Below are 26,678 nucleotides of genomic sequence, written 5' to 3' on the forward strand. Positions count from 1 at the left end.
TCCTCATGTTATCATTCATGCATTCTGTTTTTCTATTTTAGTGAATGGATGAATGCAATTTGTCAAGTGGTTAGTATCCATTTCCTGGCAGAATTCAGATCACTCAATTGTAAAACTATTTCTATAACACTGTAGATATCCTTGATTTCATATACATACCCGCAAGACACATATATCTTTACCTATCAGAAATTTTGAATAAAAATGAATTCTGGTTTAATATATGTACTGGTACATGTACCAGGTATTTTTTAAATTGTGTATTATGGTACAAAATTAATAGGATTTAGTTGCTAAGAAATATGTACATTATATTGTGTGGCCACCTTATATTATAGATTGACTAGATTTGAATGTAAATGATCTCTTTTTAAAATACAAAACCATAAACTTTTGACAAATTTTTCACATACATGTACATGTACACTGTAATTCATATCTCCTAAACATAATTACAGGTTTATTTTCAGAAAGTATTGTTATCTATATTACCCAGTTTTATGGTCTAAAAGACACATTGGATTGTTCCTCTCTAACAGTTCTGTGTATTCTTGTTTCCACAGCTTCCAGCCCCTGCTCAGAAGCAGCCAGCGGGAGGAATGCATCCCAGTAGTTCTTCAGGCAGTATGCCCCCAATGTCCAGCGCCCCTCCTGCATCAGCACCACCCCCGTACAGCCCAGCTCCATCAGGGCCTGGCATTGGTTTTGATGGTCTGTCAGGTTAGTTTGAGGGTTTTATGCTTGTATTTATCATGGTCATATGTTGTGTCAAGTTTACATTTATTTTCAATATTTTTTTGTTGCAAAATTCAAGAATGAAATGTATTATCAAAATAGAATGTGTACAATAGTTCATGCAGTGTAGTGTAAAAAGAAAAACTATTGCACAATATTCTGTTGAAATGACAATTAAGAGTTCTCAGCTTTTACATGCTATTATTTTTTCACAGGTGGATCAGCGCCATATCCTACACAACCAGGAGGGTTTCCTCAAGCTGGCCCTCCCCAACCTTACATGCCACCACAGGGGTATCCCCAGCAGCAGCCCGCTGCTTACCCCCAGCAACCAGCAGCCTACCCTCAGCAGGCTTACCAACAGTACCCACAGCAACCATACCAACAGTACCCCCAACAGCCTTATCAACAATATCCACAACAGCCATATCAACAATACCCTCAGCAGCAGTACCAGCAGCCATACGGTAATATGTGTACTTGTGTAAAAAACCTGCATAACGTATTCTATGTATTCTTTACCAATTCAATGATTTCCTTAAGAATAAAAAATGTAGGGCTTCATGATTTTTTTTTTGGTGTAATCCAAGAAAGTCTGTTGTTTTGTTTCTTTGGTTGGTTTTTTTTTTTTTTTGGGGGGGGGGGTGATTAATTAACTACTGGTACCCGTAATTGTAAATAAAAAATGTTTCATTGAGATATTTTTCAAATTCGGTAATTTTGATATCCAAAGACTTAACCAAAACAACATGCATGTACAATACATTTTGTGGCAGGTGTTGATTTAAAAAAAATAAAGTATGGAATGATTGTTGTCATTCAATTATTTTTTATATACATATATATCATAGGTTATACTGCACCAGGATACCAACAACAGTATGTTGTGAAACCACAAAAGAGTAAGAGTGGAGGAATGTTAGGGGGCAACACTGGAAAACTGGCAGCAGGTGGGTTGGAATTTACAGTCAAACTTCATTATCTCGAACTACATTGGACTATTTAAATAGTTTGATATTTCTGAGTATTCCAGATATCGAGGGTAAAATTCTTAAAAAATAAGTGGTTGGGACTTACAATTCACTTCGACATATCCATTGTATTCGATATATCAGTTTTCAAGATATCGAAGTTTAACTATATTAATTTTATTTTTAATCAAATACTATTAAACTGTCTTTATTTGATCAGTAAATTTTTTTTTAAAAAATAAATCAATGATCTGGTGTCCTTGAATATCATGACTGAGAAATTCTCAGTATACCCAGTAGACTGGATTTGGGAATAAGTCGACCATATGTGATGTAGTAGTTTCAACAATATTGCAAGTTTATTTTTTTCCAATTAACTTCTACATGTCGTATTGTATGTACAAGTTTTATTCCAAAATTTTGAAAAAGGAACATGTTGTTTGCAGGTTTGATAGGAGGGGCTGCATTAGGGTACGGAGCATCACGAATGATGGGTCATGGATTCGGAGGGCCATTTGGCTGGGGCCTAGGTCATCATGGTAGTTGGAGTTCCCTTAGTAGTTTCGGGAGTGTTGGAAGTTTTGGCAGCTTTGATTGAATTAAAAACCTGGTGCATGTGCTTTACTTTACTTTTACAGAAAGTGTTTGATATTAAATTGAATAAATGTGGACAAACTGAATGGCTTTGTTATGGTAATCCATATTCCCTGTGAATTGTTAAATATTGTGGTTTTATCAATATTCATTGAACACAAATTTTTATAAAGTGTTTGATATGTGCTGTTTAGTCAATACACAAAATTGAATATCTTTAAAATGCAATATCTGATAACATACATGTATCAAATACTGTATTTTGATATGACTATATTGTCCATGAACTTATGTATTCTTGAAACTGTCACTCAATCAGTGGAAATTGATGATCAAATATTTATTGAACTACAGTTATTGTTATATAATTAGAATGTTCACCAGTTACTTGCATATAAATATGTTCTTGTTTGAAGAAAATGTCTCAAATACAAAGTACAGATCTGTCTTGGAATGGAAAATATTTATGAGTATCTTCATATTTTAAAAACATGGTGACTGGCCTTTATTTTTGATGATGGCTTTAATTTTGTTGCAGTGGAGCTTTTGCTTGCATTTGTTTATGTTGTTGAAAGAGTTCTTAAATTACTCTTTTTGATGACTACAACATTCTTGAAAAATATTAAGAAGTGATATGAATTGTTCTGAAAGGGGGGGGGGGTAGTACATGTATGCAACATTTTGTGATTTTATTTTTTTATTCCCTCTCTTCCTACTATAAATGTTCTAGACTTCACAATTCGGTAGTCTCTTAATGCCATAAAGAATACAAAAACTTAAAAAAGCTTCAAGTTACATGTACATACCGTGAGAAATATTTTTTTCAAATGTTCAGGTACACTACAATTATTTAATTAATGTTCATGATATAAGCAATTGCTATACTTTAATCAATTGATCATTTTTCTCTGAAATATTAACTAAAATTTGAATTTACTTTCATAGTTTATTTTTTTTGGCAAGTTTTTTTTTGGCTGTCATCTTTGTCATTTCATATGCTTTACCAGTATGCAAGAGAGAGAGGGTTAGCCAAATATATGTACAGGAGGACATCTGGAAAAACATTTTACACAAATTTTCTATGAACCCTACCATTGGATTTCGTTGCATAATATTGATGTAGACTTTTGTTAGCAGTGATATAAAATACATACAGTCCTTCTTTACAAAGTTTGATTCCTTCAACATATGGCTTTAATTATACTGTTTGCAAGAAAAGTATGATTTCTTTCCATTAGAATTTGATTAACAGTCTGGGTTGAAGTAAATTAACACTCACATTTTACACTTGGAAATAAATCTCATCTGAAATATTCAAATTTGTTTTGTTTATAAAGATTTATGATCTATTGCAAAGTTTTGGTTTGATCAGAGTAGCCATTCTGTTTCCTGTTGGCCAATATTGCGTACACATACTGTATACATATGTAGATTGTAAAAAAAATACACAATGTATATACAACACAACAGGTAACCTTGTTTTGTAAAAATATGTCATATACATGTACTGTGGTATACCGGTATGTATCTGTATTTTATGTTAACTTGTTCCATCTATCAACTGTTCAATATTTGTAAATTATTTACATGTCATGGAAATTTTATTTAATTGTTGCTATTTATACAATATATGTACATGTTTAAATTTGTTACTCTATTTATTATTTTACATGTACACAAATGTTGAATACACTATGGATATTGTAGTTAATATCAATATGCTGTTACACAGTCATTCACTTTTTTTAACCAGGATACACTGTTTCGTAGTTTGTGATTTTGAGTGCTCTGATATTTAAAGGGAAAATCTTAGTGTATAAAAACATTTCTTGAAGTTGTTGTGCAATTTTTATTTACTATTTGAAATAAATTTATGATTCTATAAACATGAAAATTGAAGATTATTCAGTTTCCTAACAAGGCATCTTTGTTGAGGTGTAATTCAAAATGTTGCTTTGTGCATTCAAATTATTATGAGCTGAACAGTAATAATAAATAAGTATCCACGATACTGTATTCTTTTTATTCCTGCAGGAAAATAAACCTTTACATTCACATTAGGAATGTATGGTCAATATGGAGTGCATGTACAGTGTATTTGAATTGTGATAAGCTTTTAAAAATAAAATTTTGTGAATAAGTGGAATCATAGAAAAGGGGGCCAATTTTTGAAGACTGTCATTTTTTAAGGTTATAAATAGAAATACCAGTATACCAGTTTTGGGTTGTTTTTTTTTTTTAAAGAATTAACTTGTACATCCCGGGAATAAAAATTGTGTTTCATAGCTTTTCTTGAATGTTAATTAGTGGGTAAAGGGTACCCCATGAAGAACAACATACAATTATGCCACTAAGGAGTTTAGTGAGTGACTCCACAGTGGTCTGTGACCTCAGTGGTTCTGTTAAAGTTTCTTTTATTCTACTTCTGAAAAATATTCTCTGATTGTTATTGACACAGCACAAAAATAAACTGAGTATGGGGAAAAAATGGTCATTCATTTCAAATAAACAACATCTGCTACTTGTAAAGGCTTGTGAGTTTGTGAAATTTATTTTGATAATAACTTTGACGACTGTTTGCTTTGTTTGATGAATTTATTATGAACAAGGAAACAGTAGAGGTATTAATGATAAAGTGATATAAAAACACAATGTATAAACTCTTGTAGGAGTTCATGTATCGGTAAATAACCAGCATCTATCACTTGGTGATAAAACCAAAGTAACACTGTCTGCACACAGTTTGTGGAAATTCTTCTCGGATTTTCCTATGGAGGTCACAGAATCAGAAAAACCATGAACTGTAACACAGCCCCAGGTGTTGCTTGATTTACAGAGCTGTCTGTAAGGGAAAAAAAAATACAAAAGTTTAAGAAATCTCTGAAATGTTCATGTACCAGCAAGGTGCAATGAGACCTGGATGAACTGACTAAAAAATGTCACTCTATAAACAAGGTGAAAAATCACCTGATTTATAATGGTTGCTTACCTGACTTCTTTGATAAGACCCCGGAGTGTGATGCTGGAGAAGAAGCCAAAGACTTGATTGTGAGCACAGTGACCTAAATTTGTTGGACCAGAGTAGTCACCCAAGGGGCTGTACTCTTCATCAGACTCACTGGACCTAGATGAAAGGAAGTAATGATCAAAATTATTGATAAGCCAATCATTGATAAGTAATGTTATAGTGATTTCTGCATATTTTGACTAATTGTCTGTTCTGCATGAAAACTAGATTTGAGGTCATCAGTTGCCAGTTTGTCTGATCCCACTGAGTAGAAAATGATGAATGTTTTTACAGGCAATAATCATCATCACAAGCAGTGAATCACTATTACCACAAAATCTGATTGGCCACCCCTCCCAACCAATCATAGAGTTCCTCCTGGTGGTAAACTTCGGCATCCTGGTGCTGCAGGTCAGGAATTTTTATATTTGTATATTTGTGAGATTTTGCAGAAAGGGTAAGATGCACACAACCAAATCCCTTTAAGCAGAAATACCTATGGATGGAGGATGGACACAGCTTATCATCTGAAAATAAAATTAACATGCAAGATTTAAAATAACTCTATGAAGTGAAAAGGACTGAATGCTTAATGCATGCTGCCAATACTTTTCCGATGAAAAGGGAGAAAGTATATATATTTTTTTTATTGTGTACGTGTACTAGATACATGCAGTTTGGTGCAACAAGTTACTGTAAACTAACTTGTATAAAATACTTCAAAGTGTGGAAATGTTTTCCAAGATAATATACCGTATGTATCTCCAAAAATTTATCTGCACAATAACAGTTTTCAAAAGAAACAAATACAGTGTATATGTAATATGAAGTTTTCTTTACATTTGTAACATTACAAAAACTAATACCAGATTTTGCTCTGCAAAACATTAATGTTTACTGTATACAGGTACCTTTTGTGACTTTATCTAGTTTGTTCTGAGTTTTCTTTCTTATCTATAAAGCATTTTACTGATAAAAATTTCATAACTAGGTACCTTGTGGGCTCCAAGACACCAAGAAGTCACAACATATACTAGAACCAAGCAGGCATTGCTTGACACGCTCGTAGTTTTTCTTCCCAGGTGCAAAGACAGGGGAACTGATATCAATATTGACCACTAAAAAACATATTAATTACAACATAGATACAGTGTAATTAAATTCATTCCTTATTATTTTATTTCAACTATCAAGTTAAAAAAATTCATCAAATACATACAATTTCAATGTTATGTTAAGGTGATCAATGGATTATTTGGGGTATATTTTGTGACACTGCCAACATAATAATCTTTGTTTAGCCAATCATTTTACAACCAAAATTAAATTTTATCAAAATAAATGCAGACGATCCAATAAAGGTGTTACTTCTTCATTACATTTCCCCTAACTGTTTCAATCTTTACTGTATCAATCATGCAAATCTAGAAGCATGATATAGGGACACAAAAACTCAATAAAATAAATCAAAATTGATTCTTGAAGCCTTTTCAAGACAACTTTTCTTCAGGTCACATTTTAAACATACCAAATTATATATGTTGACAGTGCTTGCATGTCATGTGAATACATTTTAATTACAGATACTTACCATATTTTTCTCCTCCGAATTTGTTGAAATGAGATGGTTTTCCATCTAAACCAAGTCTGGTATATGAATCTTTTGTAAGATGAAGTATTAATTGCCCTACAAAATTTGAAAACAGAATCATTAAGTACCCGGTAGGTAATTAGGTATATAATGTTTGAAAAAAACCAAAACCATGCAAAAGGGAAAAGCACTAGGGCAGCTTTAACAAAAGCAGTTTGTGTATGAAAATGCATGATATATCACATATATCATACACACAGTATGACAAATTGGGTATGATTATCAAAAACATTGCATACATGTATCATAGAATCATTATTGTACAAAAGTACTTATATTTCCACAATTATAATATTGAAAATTTGAAAACTTAACAAACAACAAAATATTATCTTAAAAGACTTCATATACTGGTAGTTTCCAGCTGTTAAAAAAATTTCAATTCATGATTTTTTTCCGTCCAATTACATTTGGTGCCATGACCAAACCTTGGACTTGATAGATTATCTCCTTCAAGGGGAAAGCACCTGGGATGTTAATCTTTGAAGATCTAGATTATTTAATGGTAGAGGAATGAGAAGGTCAGACAAGTTTGATGGCTAGCACCAGATAGCTTAGTTTGTAGTGCACCTGACAAGATATTCAGAGGGACCTGGTTCAATTTCATCTCTGGTCAGTCATTATTTCTCCCATCCTAAATACAATAAGCAATTTAATGCCTGATGGTAAGGGAGAGTTGAAGATTTTTGCCTTGCTAAATACGATTTTCTTGAAGGGAATAAATTTTCACAATTCTCTCGCCATCGTGTTTTAAATTCATATTGAAGTGAATCTCACAAGATGACACACAGTGTACCATGAAACAAACTGTAAAAGCAGAAATATTCATTGAGGATTTAATATCGTTATTTTCATTGACAGTATATTAAATCTATGAAATTAAATCCATGACGAATTTTAACCAAAGTATTAATGAATACCAAGAGATTATGATATAATGAAATTAAATACCAACTGAATTTAAAACAACAAAATTTTGACCCAACGAAAATATCTGCTTCTACAGTAATTTTGACTTTATGTTATGGTATTACATACTATTCTTGGTATAGCTAACAGCATGACAATAATGTACATGTATTCAAAAGGTAAAGAACATATGTTCACCACTTCAACATCATGAAATATAAAACAAATTGGTGTTTGACTGATTGTGTTTCATTATAATACAATAAATGTTATTGATTGAAATCTGAAGATACTATGCATCTCTATATCTGGTACATTAACTAATACAATCTCAATGGTGTCTAATATCACTGAAATTATTGTGTCTCACACTATAGTACACTAACCTGTGGGTAAAATTGCAACACAGTCATTCACTTCTAGTTTTGTTCCAACTGAAAGCATACAAAGGGACCCTGAAATATTAATAATACAGTATAAGTGCATGAAGTAAGTTTAGGACAAATTACTGTAATTGCTTATTTATATATATTACAATGATATACATCTAAACACAGAGGCAAGTAGGATCTTATTAAGATTGGCGTATGCATCAGTTGCATTCATTTGTCTTCCTTTGGATGGAGTCTGTATAATGCAGTGTACTTTATTATGTTTGTAGCTCTTTCATGACATTAATTTTGTCAAAGATTTCAACCAAACTCATATTTAACTCATATACTTTAAACAAAAAACATTTGTAAAACACTTATGCCCCTCTCCATCAGCAACCTCTGGAAAGAAAATAAACAAAAAACTGCAAAAAATTGGAATTTTTTTCGCAGTCCAAGGGGCATAACTCTGTCAAAAATTGCTCCATTGTACCTAAAATCAAACTTAATCTAAATAATCTGTACACCTAATTTCATTTCAGTATGTGCAACCTGAAGAAAATGAATGAAAACTGTTGGTGGACTGATAAACAGTAGCAAAGTCAAATTTCCTCCTTCTTTGAAGGAGGCATAAATATCAAATGATCAAATTCAATATTTACCAACCTGATTTATTCATATATAGGCAATCGTAATGTACACATTTGACACACCTTTCTTTTGGAAAGCTCCAAGGAGATCAGAATTAATAAGTTCATGAACTGGCAGACTGTACACAATGAAAGACATTTCATCCATACATGCCTCTGAGATGCTTGGCGGTAATTGGTCCATTTTGGTCATGGTTACTCCAATCTAAAATGACCAAGAAGTAAAGCATGTCAACAAATAAATATACAAATAACTTCTTTGATGAATTGTAGTGTGACCATTGTCTATTACATCCATTACAATATAATCATGAAAGGAAGAGGTGTTGTAATTTGCATCATCAGAGTACTTTTAAATTACACAAACATTTATTTTTAGCAACTCAATTTTTTTAGATTTACCAGGGGGGTTTTTTCATTGCAAATGAGAAAAAAAAAATGGTACTATACGTATCTATACTCTAAAAGATTGTGCACAATACAGAACTGTCTATTTTTAGTGATCATGAAAATGTTTTTCAAAATCCTATGTATAATGAAGCATCATCAGTGTCCATGCAAATGAAATAATATAATGTTTTACAACAACAACATTCACATAATCTGTTAATACTAGCTATACAATGAACAGTTGGAGATCTGGGTTTTTCTATCTTTAATTTGATGCCCCACTACCCTTTAGCATACAGCTTACAAAGTAGTTATTCCTATTGGCCTTAACCATCCCAAGTCATCGTCCAATTGCCTTGCTTTGGTTTTGACTTGAGGAAAATAAAATGACAAGAAGTCCCTCAGCTATAATTCTGTTTCATGTACACTGACACTTTCCTTGAAACAACATCCACTGAATACAATAAAAAATATAGTACAGGTAAATTCCCACAGCATTAAACGTATAAAAATGTTTGCACAAAAAGATGATCTCCACATACATGTCAGCTGAGCCTGCAGACATGTGTTTTATTGCTTAAATCTTTTCTTATTGTAATGACTGATACATTATTAATTATCAATGATTTAGAAGACCAGCTGGTATTGGTAAATTTTGTTATAGAATGTGACTCTATCACTTGAATGTACTTTGTGAGTCAATTTTATTTATATCTCTTTTTTAATTAGGATCTCTCATGATTTGCGATGGTATATGATTTTTATCCATATAGGTAATGAAATATGCATTTTATTATGTTTTTTATTTACTTTTTTCTTCACATACATTGTGGATTAGCCTTTGAACTCGCTTTCTCTCCGGAAAAAAAAAACTTTTACTTGTAAGAAAATTTTATTTGCCGATATATTTGACAACCTTCTTTGCACTCATCCTGAACATGCTGAAGTTGGTGCATAAAGTCTTTGTGGAAAATCGCGGAAAAACGGGAAAGCTGTTTTTGGAACAAAGCGATACAACGGAACCCGCGATACCATTGAGAAGTGAAAATACAGATGAAACGTTATGCAGTTATGCTGCTCTTCGAGACCATTGTTAGTAATTCTGGCGGGATGACGAAATGACAATTATCTAACATCTTACCGAATGTTTCATGCAAATCATATCTGATATCCATTTCAAATTTTCTTCGTTTTCGGCAAAGTTTAATGTGCTTATCTTTAAATTTTCATGTAATGTGGTATTTTTCATGGGCGCTGCCATTTTTATTGGGGAGAACTGATTGTTTCAAAAATCAAAATCACATTTGTTTGCCATTAACATATTTAATCATAGTAAAATTAAAAATGATATAGTTATATGTAAATAATTTTTCTTAAGTTTTTTGTCAATAAAACGCCTTTTTGTTGTCATCATTTGGATGTTTATTGTTTACAATAATAACGTCTCCCAATGAATCGGAGTCTTCTAAGCGTTTAGCTCTGTTTACACTGATTCTGAAGAGGAGCAGATACTGGCAGTATCACAGTTTTATGGTAATGTGTGCTCTGTGTTCTCATCAATATCGTAAATATAAACTGTATAGGAATGAGAAAAAATGTCTTTATTCCCAATTACAAAAATCAAAAGAAATACATGTAATATTATGGCGACAGTTAAATTGTTCAGGTAGAGTAGTAAGATACTAGTAGTGGAGTACATGTATTATACTCAGTATATACAGCCTGATCATATTGATATTCAGTGGCGTAGCTGCCGTAAGGCACTTAAGGCAGGTGCCTACACATGATTTTAAGACCAAAAATTAAAAATGTTAAAATGTCACATTAGAAAAAAAAAAAAAGCACACAGCAAATATCTTTCTTTTTCCTATTTTAAAACTCTGATTGTTTGAGGTCACAAATATGTGACATCGATGATGCTAATTATTGCGCAGTCAATCCGGCAGTGAAAAACATGTCGGGCAATAGTAAGAACACTGGATGAAATGTTTAAAATCATATTCATAGATCGAGGCATATTGCGATCTCAACTATCATTTACAAATTTGCGGCTAATAAAAATCGACGCCTTAAATTAACTTCGTGTAACATAATGTACGACTTTAAAAAAAACAAAGCAATATATCTGTTTTCTTAGTATTATCAAAATTTAAAGTAACCATTACAACTGTTTTTGAATCATGACATTCAATTTCAAAGTCTTTATGTTTTCCCTTTAATAGTAAACTTAACTATAGAGACAGATAATAGCTTTAGTGTAAGAAGATGGGTGGATAAGGCGTGTAAAATATCTATGCACGGAAGGAAAAGATACCAAAAAATTTGGAATATGTTGACTCAAACAGGCGTATACGTATATCAAAACTTCCAATAGTGTCATTTTTTTTACAACTTCAAGGTCTTTTTTATTATATAGTGAGTCTCTGCTCCATATTTTTCTCATAGACTAATTAAAGTTTTATGAAAAAACAAACCGATTTCAATCAACAAAAACGTGGAGAGATGACCTACTATACAATAAAAATTTCATTTTGTATCTCATCAATTGAACGTTTTGAAAAAATGATATTTAAACAATCTACTTTGTTGTGTATGGAATGGCTCAGAAGTTAGAGCACCAGACATTAGCTAACCTTCTATAAGTAGGGTTTTTATGTTGTGGGTTCGATTCCACCAAAATTTAAGGCAATATATTTTCTCTATCGCTTGTTAAACATAATAAAAACTTAATTTATTTAGAAATTGTGCTTTTGCAAACTTGTATTATGATAAATTTGAATTGATTTAATTGATAAAATAAATTCAAAATTGTATTTTACGATGAAACCAAATGGGCATTTGCCTTATCTTATTTCCCCGTTTCTTCCCGCCATTCACTTTGATAATGCTTAAAAAAAGACTGCTGGTGAAAACAATGTTGGATTGTATTAATAAATGTTTTTTGCTTTTTTACTACGAAAAAAATCTTTAAAAAAACTCAAAATTTTATGTACGAAAAGTGCCGAAAATTTGTTCTTGTGTGTTCTATAAAACATGAAATCCGTTTTCCGTCGGGGGGGGGGGGGGGGGGGGCTTCGCCCCCCTGAACCCCCTACCAGGGCGCTGCCCTGGACCCGCTGGAGGCCTTGAGCGGCCCCCAGACCCCTCGCCGTATTTGGTGCCTATACTTCGTTCTAGCTCTAGCTACGCCACTGATATTCCCTATATGCTTAAAACTGGTCAAGCTTAGGTTCTAATGGTACATGTGTATATTGGTTTTGTTTGAAATCCATTTAAGAAGTGTAATAAATATAAAACAGGTTGGGACCAATCGCCCAAATGGGATATTATAGCCCGTTCGGGATATAATAGCCGAAATGGGATATAAATTTTAAGTGCAAAAAATAAAAAATTTCGATTTTGAAATTTTTGATATAAATCTGTATTAGAATAGATGAAATGTAACAACTTTTGGTAAACAACTTTTTCTCTAACAGTTCTACTTCGGAGATTGATCCCTCAATATATCCAAAACTTCTTGGGGATCAATCTTACAAACTATAGACATATAGAAAAACTTCTTAACCAAAAGTTGTTGCATTTGAAACATATTAATGCGGATTTATATAAAAAGTTTCAAAATCAAGAATTTTTATTTTTTGCACTTTAAATTTATATCCCATTTGGGCTATTATATCTGGAACAGGCTATTATATCCCATTTGTGCAGTTGGTCCCAATCTGTAAAATACATGGTTACTTTCTTCAAATTTAAACTATGATTTGGCCTTTTTGGGGAAGGTTACAGAGGGCAAGCCTCGCCCTCTTCATGTTTTAGACAGTTATCATCTATTTTGTTTATCCTGCAACAAAATATCACATTTTTTGCTAGCTGCAGGTCTGTAGCTCCCATTCTGAAAAAAATTTGGATGGACAACCTGGGAACTACAGTGCCTCCCATAGTAAAATTTTTAATTTATGACACACAGAAATGTGCTAGTTTTGGACTGATCAATCTTATTTGATTCCAAAAATTGGTTTAAAAAGTAGACCTATGTACAATGATTCTCCTGGATGGTCATATTATGTCTTGCATGCCTATTGTAGAGGATGCACTTTGTCATCATTGTGCACACGAAAAAGTTTATTGTTTTCAAGAATATTTTGTTCAACAACTTAGGTATTTTATCAATGAACACGACTGATTATCAATGGTTTTGAATTACATCTATATCAAACAATGCATAGAGTGCCCTCTTTTTTATCAATTATTTTTATGCCCCCCTTCAAAGAAGGGAGGGCATATTGCTTTGCTGCTGTCTGTCGGTCTGTCGGTCAGTCGGTCCACCAACAGTTTCCGCTCATTTGCTTTGCAGAGGATGAAAATATTGAAATGAAATTTGGTATACAGGTTTAACATGATAATATCTAGGTCAAGTTCAATATTGGGTACGATCAAGCAATTTTCAACAGAGTTATGGCCCTTGGACGTAGAAAAATTCCATTTATCTGCAGTTTCCGTTCATTTTCTTTGCAGAGGATGAACATATTCAAATGAAATTTAGTATACAGGTTTATCTTGATAATATCTAGGTCAAGTGTGATACTGGGTACGATCGAGCAATTTTCGACAGAGTTATGGCCCTTGGACGTAGAAAAATTCCAGTTATTTGCAGTTTCCGTTCATTTTCTTTGCAGCGGGTGCACATATTGATATGAAATTTGGTTTACAGGTTTATTTTAATGATGTCTAGGTCAAGTTTGATTTTGGGTACGATAGAGCAATTTTCAACAGAGTAATGGCTCTTGGACATAGAAAAATTCCAGTTAATTGCAGTTTCTGTTTATTTTCTTTGCAGCGGGTGCACGTATTGATATGAAATTTAGTTTACATATTTATTTTAATAATGTCTAGGTCAAGTTTGATTTTGGGTATGATAGAGCAATTTTCGACAGAGTAATGGCTCTTGGACATAGAAAAATTCCAGTTAATTGCAGTTTCTGTTTATTTTCTTTGCAGCGGTGCACGTATTGATATGAAATTTGGTTTACAGGTTTATTTAAATAATGTCTAGGTCAAGTTTGATTTTGGGTATGATAGAGCAATTTTCGGTAGAGTTATACTCCTTGGACTTAGAAAAATTCCAGTTATTTGCAGTTTACGTTCATTTTCTTTGTGGATGTTTCCAAGGGAGGGGGGCATAAGTGTTTCACAAACATCTCTTGTTTTAGAATATTTCATGTATACAGAAAGATAAAGTTTTGTATTATAAGAACCGTATTGCTGATTATTCAAGTATGATTTCCTTTGTTCCAGGTTCATGCATTCGTGATAAAGTAATTTTTTAAATATTTAAAAATAAAATGATATTAGGAAAATGAATTTAATAGAGAGTTTAGTAAGATGATTATCCTATCCCCCTTTTGGAGAGGATTTATATTGGCAATGCCTGCTATCCCATCCGTTTATGTGATATATCGTATAATAAAATAATAAGGTGTTGTTGTACAGAGCTCTTCACAGTGTGTTCTTAGTGAGATTTATTCATGTCTGTAATACTGTCAACTGTTTTTGAATATGTTTATTCAACTTGCAATGTCCTTACAATATAAATTTACCTTTAAAATGTAGGTCAAGGTTATATCTTGAAATAGCAATCTGTTTCAGGTTAATTTCTGGTTTGGTGATAGTAAGGTATATATCTACCTGGATGTTCATGTACAATGTAGACCAACAAGCCCAATTTTTGATCTAAGACAAAATGTTTATCTTACAGATTAGGTCTCTTGATGTTGGAATAGACTGGCAGACAAAATTCATTTAAAGATAACCAAATGTAGGTCTACTGTGTTGTCATTTGACTGTACTGGTAATAAAAAAAATAGGATGATGCAGACAAATGTGATCTATCTTTATATGCTGTTGTAATTGATGGCGCAATCTTAAGAGGCAGCTAAAAAAAATCCATTACCGACAAGGAAAGCAATAATGTCAGTGTTGCAGTGTTTAAGAAGTGTGGCTTTGAGCAAGAGAGTTTTTCTGCCTCAAAGTGGACAGTTTTTACATGGAAGACCAGGAAGGTACAATGCAGTGTTGTGGGAAGGGAGTAGGCGGTGTTACTGTCAGTCATCAGAAGAGACCCTCCCGTCCCTGCCCCAGAGTGCCAGAGTGGTCATCAGTGGAGGGGGTGTGGTTGGAACCTCTGTGGCCTATCACCTGGCCAAGGCTGGCTGGACAGATGTAGTGTTGCTGGAACAGGGACAGTGAGTTTTTTAGTATCTCCTAGATCTATGTCAATTGACTGAGAAAAAAAGAAAAAAACAAAGTAACCCATATTTTGGACAACAAATAAAATTAGGGTTAAATTTATTTATAACCAATGCCTCTTGCTTGCATGATGTCAGTCAGATTAGGAAAATACATGTAAATTGGTCAAATATTTGAGAGTGAGAGGAAGGGAGATAGAGAAAGAGAGAAAGAGAGAGACAGAGCGGAGAGAGAGCTTGGTTGTTTTAAAATGAGATGAAATATTCACAAAGCTATGTCCCTTGTTTGTTTTAGGTTGACAGGGGGCACTACCTGGCATGCCGCAGGGTTGATCACACAGGCCAGGGATGACCTACCCACCTCTAAGCTGATGCAATATAGCAGAAAGCTATACGAAGATCTGGAGGCAGATGGACAGAATCTGTGTATGTTGAGCAAGTGAATGATAATCTTGCAGTATAAATATATAATTTTTATGTAAATGATAGTTGTGGATTTTATTTAGATTTTGCAGAATAATGTTAAAGGTTGGGGGGGGGGGGGGGGGGGGGGGGGGGGGTTGTGCGGGTGGGGGAGGGTTCAAGTTACCCTTTCTGTTACCTTTGATTCTGGTGTGAAGGTTTCATATAAAAAATCTTATAAATGCACTGGAATGTTTTAATATTAATACATGTTACATGTTACATTTCTCTGCTTTATTATGTCAGGTTTTAAGAAATGTGGTAGTTTAATGTTGGCGCAGACAAAAGACAGAATGATTTATCTTCAGAGGAAAAGCCAGATTGCCATGTGAGCATATTAGATATACCGTATTTTTCGGGGCATAGGCCGGTATTTTTTTTCTCGAATGCCCGAGCATCGGCTTATCCCCCGGGATCAGCTAATCGTAGGCTCAAAGTTGAAAAAATTAAACAGTCAAATTTAAAATCCACTGTTTTTAGCAGTTTATCATCAGGGTTGGTTTTTTTTCCGTCCGTTTGAACTATTGTTTGATAGTTGCAGATGCATAGATATAACATCTAGCCCGTAAGTATATACGTCTCTGTTGTTGTCCCGTTGATAAATTAAAATCGGCCTATCCCCCAATTCGGCTAGTCTATGGATTTTTCCTGAATTTTGTCTGAAAATGAGCAATTCGGCCTATGCCCCACATCGGCATATGCCCCGAAAAATACGGTATCTTAATTGCTTCTTATCTGATGAAATTACCTTCTAGGTACATATTACATGTTAATATGTCCCTGTGATAAATTTCTGAACTTACTTGTAGAGCTGCTGGTAATGAAAGTCATATTATTACACCACAGGAAGCCAAATCACTATGTCCATTACTCAAAGTGGACGATTTAGAGGTAAAACCACACAATGTTTTGGTGGTTTTTTTTTAACAAAATATTACATTATACTGCTATTTGTTATTACCCAAAATTCTTTCAAATGTTTGCATTGCTAAAAATCTTATAATTTATCATATTTTCCAACTTTTGAAGGTGAATTTAATAAGAATTATTTTTTGTATCACTTATTTCTGAATATCACTGTTAAAGGATCATCTTACTAATGAAAATTTCATAAAAATCACATGGCATCAAGATAGATACTAGAACTGAGTTTATCTAGCGGTTGTTCATTTATAACATAGGGCACATGCCATTTTAACACAAGAAGATCAAAATGATGCATGTACAGTGTATAATTTCTATACTGTTAGGATTAGTAGAAGATTTGAACTGTTATTGTAGGGAGCCCTGTGGATACCAGGAGATGGAGCCCTGACTGCCCCAGATGTAGCCTTGACCTTTGCTTCCCTTGCCAAAGAGATGGGTGAGCTAGCAGTGCTTTCACATTGCCCTGTATGACTCTCATGATTTCCTCCATATTTGGATTTTAAAAAATTTGAAGAGTACCATAATGCAAACCAAAAGTTTCTCCTTATCATACCGATTTTAAAAACGAAGAATAATAAGGGTTAGCGTGGAGATTTGGCATTGTTTATTTTATCATATTTTTAACCATAAACCAAAACTGTTGATGAAGATGAATTTGTAGGAGCGAAGATATTTGAGAGAGTGGGTGTAGAGAGTGTGGTTGCCAAGAGAAGAGTTGTCTCCCATGTTGAAACCACTGCTGGAAAAATCGAATGTGAATATTTTGTAAACTGTGCGGGAATGGTAAGGAAATGCCAGTGAAAAATAACTTGTGGACAGAAACAATTCTTATTTTTCAAATTTTCAATTTAGTTTGGGATCTTTTTATGATTGTTAAACTAAGATGTTCATGCTTTTTTAAAATACTTGGTACATATACTTGTATTATTGATGAGAGATACAAAATTCATTCCTTTAAATATTGGTGACGCATCATAATCTTGTGAATGTGGTTAAAAGAACTGTAATGCGGGTACATAATATGTGAATGAGTATTTAAATGGTAGGGTTCTTCTTCGTCAGTGGGCACACAGCCTTGGAAAGAAATCCAAACCTCAAGTCAGGGTGCCTCTTCATCCCTGTGAGCATTTCTACATCACCACAAAACCTATCGAAGGCATGGATCCCATGATGCCAGGTACGGTCCCACCTGGTTAAATCAGCATTACCTATTCTCCTATTCCAAAAAATTAAAGCTAACGGTAGATATGCAGGAATAGGCGCATCAGCACAGGAATAATCATTTGCTCACCAAAAGAAAATTAGTCAGAGGTCAGCCTGGTCTCGGAGTATTAAACTATTCATTACATATTGATTTTCTACACAGTTAAAGTGGTTTTTTTTTAAATGGATTTTAAATGTTTGAAGATATATTCGATTAAACATGAATATAACTAGGGAGGGATCCATTTTGACTGAGATATATGTAGTTCAAAAATAGAAATTGGAAGTTTTTGTAGAATAGTGCAATTAAATTCACTGGTAAGATGGAATATCATCTGCAGTGTTGGTAGTTTATATCATCCTTGTTTATTTATATTTGAAATAAGATTTTTAACTTTTGAATGCAATATACATGTAAGACTAAAGCTATAATTTATTATGTATAAAATCTGACATTGGTTTTCTTTTGCAACAGTGGTGAGAGATTACGATGGTCTGGTCTACTTCAGAGAGTGGAGTGGAGGGATTCTTGCTGGTGGTTTTGAACCTGTTGCTAAACCTGCATTTCTGCAAGGCATTCCCAATGATTTTCAGTTTGGTCTGTTACCAGATGACTGGGATCATTTCCGTAAGTTTCTCACAATCAAACCTGACTTAATTGGAGTATAGTTACAGTATAATTTGAGATGAAACAACAGTGAACTGTTCAGCTCAGTTGTCAATGTCTGATGGTGAGATGTGATGGATGAAATGGGTGGTTCTGGTAGTTGACAGACACAAATCTATGATATATGGAAGTCAGTTGTTGTTCCATGAAGAAATATTGACCTTTTTTTTTATGTTAAAGCTCTGCAGCATGTTAGATCTTGCTTATCATTCACTGTAAGAATAAAGTTGTCAAGGTACGAGAAACTTGATAGATTCTCTGTAATCCATCTTCGCTGGCCAAGGGTTTTCAGTCCTCTCTTCTCCCCATAAAGCCAGGGAAGTGGAGTGGACAGAAAAACCCTCGGCTAGCGAAGATGCTGTAACCTTAATCTTCCTCATCTCCTGTTTACAGAGGTGTTGTTGGACCCCATCCTACACAGGTACCCTGTGATGGAGACGGCCAATGTCCACAAGATGTTCAATGGACCGGAGAGTTTCACTCCAGATGGCCATTGGAACCTTGGAGCAGCTAGTGAGGTGTGAAAAGGGCCCTGTGTGTAAACAGTAATGTCTACATGTATTTACATCAGCATGGTGAAGTCTACAGAATACCTTTTGTCAGTTGAATGAAAAAAATTATATGCTTTTTGCATGGCTCATTATTAAGAAGGGTCCCAGCTCCACATTTTTTGACTAAAAGTGATGTTTTTTTTTTAAAAGAAAAAAGGTCTTTAGTTTGACACCTTGAAACGGTAATTAAAGATTAAAAAACATTTGAAGGTTAACTGGCATATTTTAGATTTATTACTGTTGCACGTAAAAAACTAAAAAAGTATAGGGTCAACATGCTTAATATTTTCTCCCTGTAACTTTTAGAACATGTACATGTATACCCCTATATCACTCAATCAACTTGACCATGGGAAAATGTAATGCATGACAAGTTAACTTTTCTTCCATAATTTCTTAGTAAATTAGTTTGTTTTTTTTTTGTTTTTTTTTTTTAAAAAGGTGAGATCTTTGTTTTTATGAGAAAACCTAGTGATTAGAAAGGTATTTTTGTATATCTGAAATGTGTGTACAAATACAATATTTTGAAGCGTGTAGTAGTATTAGATCAAATTTAAACCTTCTAACATACAGCAAATTGCACATTGGTCTGCTACTAATTAATGCAGTATTATTATTTAAGCTCTATACATATATTCTGTGCTTAATCAGTAATGATGATTAACTATTTTCAATACAGAACTATCAGTGATGACATCACTTGAGTAGGGACCCCCCTTAATGTTGTAATATATTGTTACATGTATATACATGTATTCTTCTTAGTATTTATGTTAAAAGACAAGCAATGGAAAAAATCAATCTACGGTATGCTGTGAAATTTGTTTTAAGATATACTGGTACTGTATAATATCATGATTATGCACATGTATATAGGTCTGTAAGTGTTGTGATTTTAGATTAAGAACTACTACGTAGCAGCAGGGATGGTGTCCATGGGAATAGCGGGGGCGGGAGGGATCGGGAAATACCTGACAGAGTGGATCATTGACGGCATGCCCAGCATCGACTTATCCAGCCATGATATCCTCAGACATGTTCCTCATCACAACAACCCACAGTTCCTGGCTGAGAGGGTCAAAGAAACTCTGGGTAAAAGTTACAGTGGTTAATAGAGTGGAGAGAATATTACAAGTAAAATCTTAATGATAGACGCTAGCTGACTTCTACAATTCTCTTGTCTGTCTTAAGGTACATTTACAATGAGGTATATACATGAGCATGCTACAGTAAAACATGCATATAACGAAGTGCCAGGGACAGGCTATTTTGCTTCGCTATTAGCGTAATTCATTTTATTGTCAAGATATATTAAAGTCACGAGGAATGAAAATCACTTCACTGTTAGCATCTATTCATTACAAGTGTGTTCACTATAACAGTGTTTTACTGTATTTATATAATTACTGTTGTATACATGTAGGTAATTACACTCTGAGATACCCGACAGAGCAGCGATACAGGGGGAGAAAACTCCGCACCTCTCCACTTCACACAAGGCTCGAAGTTCAGGGAGCCTGCTTTGGAGAAACCAATGCTTACGAAAGACCAATGTGGTTCACAAATTCTCATGGTATGCCGTAATCTCGGTTGTGTTTTAAGATAGTGTTATCAAAATTCTCAGCTTTTACAAAGGCATACATGTACTTTATTCCCCAAATTATCTACAATTACAAATATGTCAGAGTGGTTGTGCATGAATTTTTGTTACTTACATTTAGAAGTGATATGCATTTACATACATATTGAAATGCAGGGGTTTGTACTAACAAATATTTGCAACTGAGACATACTTGCAATGGTCATGAATATTTCTAGCTTAGAATAAAAACTGGATTACAGTATTCATTTACCTTACTGTTAGTATTGAAAATAGGGACCAATTTATGATTGAAAGAATTTTATTAAGATTGGAAATAATCAATGTAGGGTAAAAAGAGTCATAACAGGTGATGAAATGGCATGTTTAAAATAAAGCACTACTCTCTAATGACTGAATTTTTAAAATCTGTGACAATACACTAAATCTACTACATGCACACAATGTGCATGTGAATTTTCTGCCATCATCACACCTTATGAAATGCTGATGAACTGAACAAATTTGCAAACGATTGCGTTTTAGATGACTATCTGTATAACCAGTACAACTCGGAGAAGGGAAAAGGAACTTTTGGGAAGCCAACATTCTTTGACAATGTTAAGGAGGAATACTGGGCATGCAAGGAACATGTCTGTTTGATTGACATGTCGTCATTCACCAAAACAGAGGTCAAGGTCAGGTCAACTTGTAGCTTATCTTCTGAATAACAGTAATGTCCGACTGACTACCAGTATTTTTCATTGGATTTGTAATAACTTTTGATAATCACAGTTGTGTTTGAAACTTGTCCAGATAAGAAATTTATTATAGGTCATTTGCAATTTAAAAGTGTGTTATAAATGTATACAAGATGCTTGAAAAACTTTCAAAGAAAGCAATGATTCAGCCATGTTAAAGGTTTACAGCAAATATGACTACAGTCATATGAACTCATTAGGATTTATTTATGATTATGCAAGAAATAGGAAATTTTACTGTAAACGTTAATGTTTTTATCTAAACTTACAGTCAAAGGGACCAGAGGCACTGGAGTTTTTGCAGTACTTGAGCTCTAACAACATCGAACAGCCGATTGGTACGATTATCCACACTGGAATGCAGAATGAGTTCGGAGGATATGAAAATGACTGTACTATTGTTCCAATGGAAAATAACACGTAAGATTGTATGATTTACTTTCCACAGACATAGTGTAAATAGCGTAATGGTAAAAAGTATTAATTCTATGTCCCGGAGGAGGATTTTTGCAACATTTGGCTTGGATCATACAAGAGGAGGTTGCATCTATTAAAAACATCTTCCTCTTGTTTGTAAATTTTGTAGAATTTACTGTATATTTGTAAGTGCAATGTATGGATACTGGGATCCAGATTTTTTTCTATATAGTTTTTTTTTACCTTATCTTTTATATTCAGAGGATTATTTTTTTAAAACCTGGAATGGATATTTATAAATCATGCTTGATTTGATTAATTTTCATTTGTTTTAGTTCAGCCCAAGTTCATCTTTGTTGTGAAATTTCCTTTGGTAAGCTCTTAAATTTTTCTTTGTCACAGCTTATGTGTTGGGATTTTATTTTAGTTTTTTTATGATCTCGCCAACATCACAACAGACAAGGTCGTTGAACTGGTTAAGAAAACACCGCCCACTAGATGGCTCTGTAGAGATCCGTGATGTCACTTCCGCTTATGCAGGGATCAATGTGATTGGTCCGCATGCTCCTCAACTGCTGTATGATGTGTCTGGAATCAATACATCAAGGCAGGAATTCAAACAAATGACCTGTAAGGTAGGGTAATGATCTGTTTTGTTTTGAAATGATGTAATAGTAATACAGCTAGTGGATCTAGAAACAAGATGCAGTGCATGTACATGAATATCCAGGATTTTCCATACTGAAAATTGACAGCTGTATCAATGAGTTTGAATAGACCAAAGAGAATACTTTGTCATAGCTGTAATTTGTTATACTATAAATTTTAAACTTCAAGGGCATCTTTTAATTAATAATTCATAATAAAAAGATATGTATTATTATAGTAACTTCGATATTGTTAGTTACAAGAAATATCAATTTACTGTATTTAGGGTTATTTTCACCTAATTTTCGCTCTTCTACACTTGCAAATAATTCTGCCCTATGTTGAATTTAGCCAGACACAGTTGGGTTTAAATAGAGATAATTTGAGACATTGGAATTCACCCAGTCTTACATTCACCCACTGACAATTAGGGCAAAGAAATGAAAATAAAAAGGGAGGGTGAATATTTCCCTGTATAAAATAATTACATTTCACTGTTAATTGAGATCATGTATGAAATTTAACTTTTATGTTTGAAGTCACTTAAAAATGATAAAAATATCGTGTTTGATGTTGTAAATAAGATTTTTATTTTTACCTGTAGGTAATTGATGTTGGGTTTGCCAGTAATATAATTGCCATGAGGCTGACTCACTCAGGGGAAGATGGCTTTGTTCTCTATGTTCCTTCAGAGGTTTGTATACTTTTTGCTTGTATATTTAATTCAGCATTTTTGGATTGTTATAAGCAAAATGTAAATAAATATTCACCATTAGATATTTTTCTGTTGATGAATTTAAATTATATTAATTTTTCTAATTATTTGAAGGAGGGATGCATTTTTATCTTTCATATTTCTCTAAAATTATTTTTTCCCTCTTTCAAAAAGGGAGGGCATATTGCTTTAATGCTGTTAGTCTGTCGGTAGGTTGGTTAGTCGGTTGGTCCATCATCAGTTTCGGTTCATTTTCTTTCCAGAGGTTGCACCTACTGAATGAAATTTAGTTTACAGATTTATCTTATAAATATCTAGGTCAAGTTCGATTTTGGATACGATCGCGCAAGTTTTGACAGAGTTTTGCATTTTGGACATAGAAAAAATCCAATTATATGCATTTTTTATTCATTTTCTTTGCAGAGGTTGCTATTCCTGAAATGAAATTTGGTATACAGATATATCATATAAATATCTAGGTCTAATTTGAACAAGCGAGTTTTGACCGAGTTATGCCCCTTGGACTTCAACAAATTCCAACTATTTGCAGTTTCTGTTCATTTTCTTCACAGAAATCTTCAAGGGAAGGGGGCATAAGTGTTTCACAAACATCTTTTGTTTTGCAATAAGTGAAGTTGTTTAAAACTTTCCATAAACTTGTACATTAACAGTATGGCCTCCATGTATATGAGACTTTGGTGAAGGCAGGGAAAGATTATGGCATACGCGATGCAGGGTATTATGCTCTTCGGGAATTGCGTATTGAGAAATTTTACGCATACTGGGGATCAGACCTGACCACTCACACAACCCCCCTAGAGAGCGGCAGAGAGTTCCGTGTCAACTTTGAGGTAACTTGTTTTAAGATTGGATAATATTTTAATTAATGGTTTTAGATAATTGCAATTTTTTTGTTTGGTGCAAGACAAAATTAAATGTACCAGTACTTGAATCTAAAATATGTATATAATTTTGCTTTGTTTGGTTAAAGGGTGTTATTAAACAAACTTCATAGGGTTTGATGACTGGCTACAACATTTAATTTTGCAAAATTACTTTAATGTGATTTTTTTGTAGAAGGGAGAATTCATAGGCAGGAATGCTCTTCTGACACAGAGAGAAAATGGAATCAGCAAAAGATTTGCTCAGTTCTTTTTGAATGACTTTGACTATGAAACTGATGTGTGGCCCTGGGGAGGGGAACCAATTTATCGTAATGGCAAATACTGTGGCACCATCACATCTACAGGTTATGCGCACACTCTCGAGCGAATGACGTGTTTGGGATTTGTGACAGACACAGACAGCCAAGGAAATAAAGTCCTACACAAAGCTATGCATGAATTTATCCTTGACAAATCCGCCAAATATGAGATAGCCATTGCTGGGAAGAAGTTTCCCGCTGAGGTCAACTTGTACACTAAACCTACAGTGTATCAGAATGGGGAACCAGTTTTCATTCCTGCACCTAAAAGATAAATACATGTTTATGTACACAGCTATGGACCTTGGTATTACTGTATACAAAGTAACAATTTTGCACAGATTTATTCCAGAAACTTTTACCTCAGCTTATACCATACTGAAGTCTTTTAGCTGATTGTTTGTGATAGATCAGAGATTGATCCCTTGTGCTTTTTATGTGAGTTTATCATTAACTGCTCTTTGTTTTAGCTGTTGAACTGTATACTCTTTGTTAATCACTGCATTATACAACTGAATTCCTGTGTTTGTACCGGTACATTTATGAGTAATAATGCAATCTAATTTTATGATTGTCTTTTTTTTTGATTAAATCACTTATTAACATATTCTGGATTTTTGTCTGTTACATTTGTCACAAAAGGGATCTTCCAGTTGGTTTTTCTTGAAACTTTTAGTTGGTGAAATCTAAAATAAAAAACAATATATGGATTTTTAAACTTCCTTAATCTTATCACACTTTATGTCTTTCGTGTATTGTGGGTACCAAAATGATTGTGCCATATTGGTCTCTGCCAAGTTTTTTTCCTAAAAGATTGTGTTTAATTTGGGTATGATGGTATTTGCATATATACACTCCTCTAGAAGAACAAAACTTGCTTCCTGCTTCATGTCATCCAGATGTACCATCCACAGAAATGGTTCTGTTCTGGTAAATCTGTTTAGTTTAATTTGAGACTTCCACCCCCATATCTTTAGATAGTGCCCTATTTCTTGATAATCTCCTAAACACTAAATATAACCTTAAGTTACATCAGTAGCTTTTTATAGATTTTTTTAATTCTTTTCTGAATGATTAATCATCATGGAAGCATTTGAAAGTCGCAGGACATTTTTATATTATTTGTATATTATTAGATCCTGGTCATTTTATTTCATTTTTCTCAGTTTGGCATGAAGAACCAAGTTGCCTGCATTAGTCATAAAAAGATTTTTTTTGTTACAGTAATAATCAATAAGGAAGACATTTTTTTGGCACAAGTACTAGTACATGTTTATTATGTTTTAGCTTAAACTTGGAGAAACTGTTTTACCGGTACAGAACTGGTATGCTAGTACATGTCTGTACTAATACACTCACATTCAATAAATGGCTGTCTGAAAATGAGGTTGGACACAAAGCAAAGAAGTACATGTGTATTCAAATTATTTTAATAGAAAGATAGTGAGATCCTGACTGGCAACAAATACTGGTAATGCAATATCATCATGATCGTGATTTAGTCTGTCTTTATTATACTGAGACTGAGTTTCTATCTACAGTGTAAATTAGACTGATCATCATGATCGTGATTTAGTCTGTCTTTATTAAAGATACTGAGACTGAGTTTCTATCTACAGTGTACCGGTAAATTAGACTGATCATCATGATCGTGATTTAGTCTGTCTTTATTAAAGATACTGAGACTGAGTTTCTATCTACAGTGTAAATTTGACTGATTTTTTTTCAAGAGTGTTGATGTTTACCAGTGATTAGATATACATGTACTAAGTATAGTATTCTACTGACTTCTGACGTCAGTAAGTGGGTGACCACAAAAAATAGAACTGCATTTATGATACATTACTCTTTGTGTTTTTAACAAACAGGTCTAGCCTATACAAGATATTCAATTGATAAATAGTTGACAATAACTCATTTGTACATAATGTACAACGTACATGTATGACTACTTATGGTCATTCACATAAAATCAAGCAATTTCATTCACAAATTTGTGATTCTACTGGGGAGTGCATTAT

At 33.6% G+C, this 26,678-nt stretch overlaps 3 protein-coding genes across 5 annotated transcripts in view; 2 read left to right on the top strand and 1 right to left on the bottom strand.

Annotated features, from left to right (window-relative positions):
- Nucleotides 1-4,194, top strand: part of LOC128187771 (pleckstrin homology domain-containing family B member 2-like) — a 167,261-nt gene extending 163,067 nt beyond the window's left edge. For both annotated transcript variants that reach the window (XM_052858341.1, XM_052858343.1), the window contains exons 5-9: nt 42-69; nt 564-720; nt 951-1,202; nt 1,587-1,685; nt 2,153-4,194. In XM_052858341.1, coding sequence (XP_052714301.1) covers nt 42-69; nt 564-720; nt 951-1,202; nt 1,587-1,685; nt 2,153-2,304 — 688 coding nt within the window. In that variant the 3' untranslated portion in view covers nt 2,305-4,194. The remainder of the gene's footprint in view (nt 1-41; nt 70-563; nt 721-950; nt 1,203-1,586; nt 1,686-2,152) is intronic.
- A 682-nt stretch (nt 4,195-4,876) lies between these two features.
- On the bottom strand, nt 4,877-10,567 carry LOC128187772 (ribonuclease P protein subunit p40-like). Of its 2 annotated transcripts, none has more exons than XM_052858345.1 (8): nt 10,420-10,567; nt 8,952-9,093; nt 8,254-8,301; nt 6,899-6,994; nt 6,303-6,425; nt 5,639-5,834; nt 5,290-5,424; nt 4,877-5,142 (listed from the first exon to the last, which is right to left on the bottom strand). In XM_052858345.1, the coding sequence occupies exons 1-8, from the start codon at nt 10,537-10,539 to the stop codon at nt 4,974-4,976; spliced, it is 1,029 nt and encodes a 342-aa protein (XP_052714305.1). In that variant the 5' UTR covers nt 10,540-10,567; the 3' UTR covers nt 4,877-4,973. The 2 variants fall into 2 exon arrangements, with proteins under 2 accessions (XP_052714305.1, XP_052714304.1); XM_052858344.1 differs by having other exon boundaries at nt 8,254-8,322.
- A 152-nt stretch (nt 10,568-10,719) lies between these two features.
- Nucleotides 10,720-25,264, top strand: LOC128187765 (pyruvate dehydrogenase phosphatase regulatory subunit, mitochondrial-like). The gene is made up of 18 exons (XM_052858333.1): nt 10,720-10,811; nt 15,034-15,520; nt 15,819-15,949; nt 16,232-16,313; nt 16,795-16,876; nt 17,267-17,348; nt 17,574-17,695; nt 17,975-18,089; nt 18,591-18,743; nt 19,176-19,300; nt 20,233-20,425; nt 20,757-20,906; nt 21,459-21,610; nt 21,945-22,093; nt 22,518-22,725; nt 23,343-23,432; nt 24,125-24,304; nt 24,531-25,264. The coding sequence occupies exons 2-18, from the start codon at nt 15,246-15,248 to the stop codon at nt 24,930-24,932; spliced, it is 2,691 nt and encodes an 896-aa protein (XP_052714293.1). The 5' UTR covers nt 10,720-10,811; nt 15,034-15,245; the 3' UTR covers nt 24,933-25,264.
- The last annotated feature ends 1,414 nt before the right edge of the window (nt 25,265-26,678 follow it).

The sequence above is a fragment of the Crassostrea angulata genome, chromosome 6 (assembly GCF_025612915.1).
Source record: "Crassostrea angulata isolate pt1a10 chromosome 6, ASM2561291v2, whole genome shotgun sequence".
NCBI classification, from domain to species: Eukaryota; Metazoa; Mollusca; class Bivalvia; order Ostreida; family Ostreidae; genus Magallana; species Magallana angulata.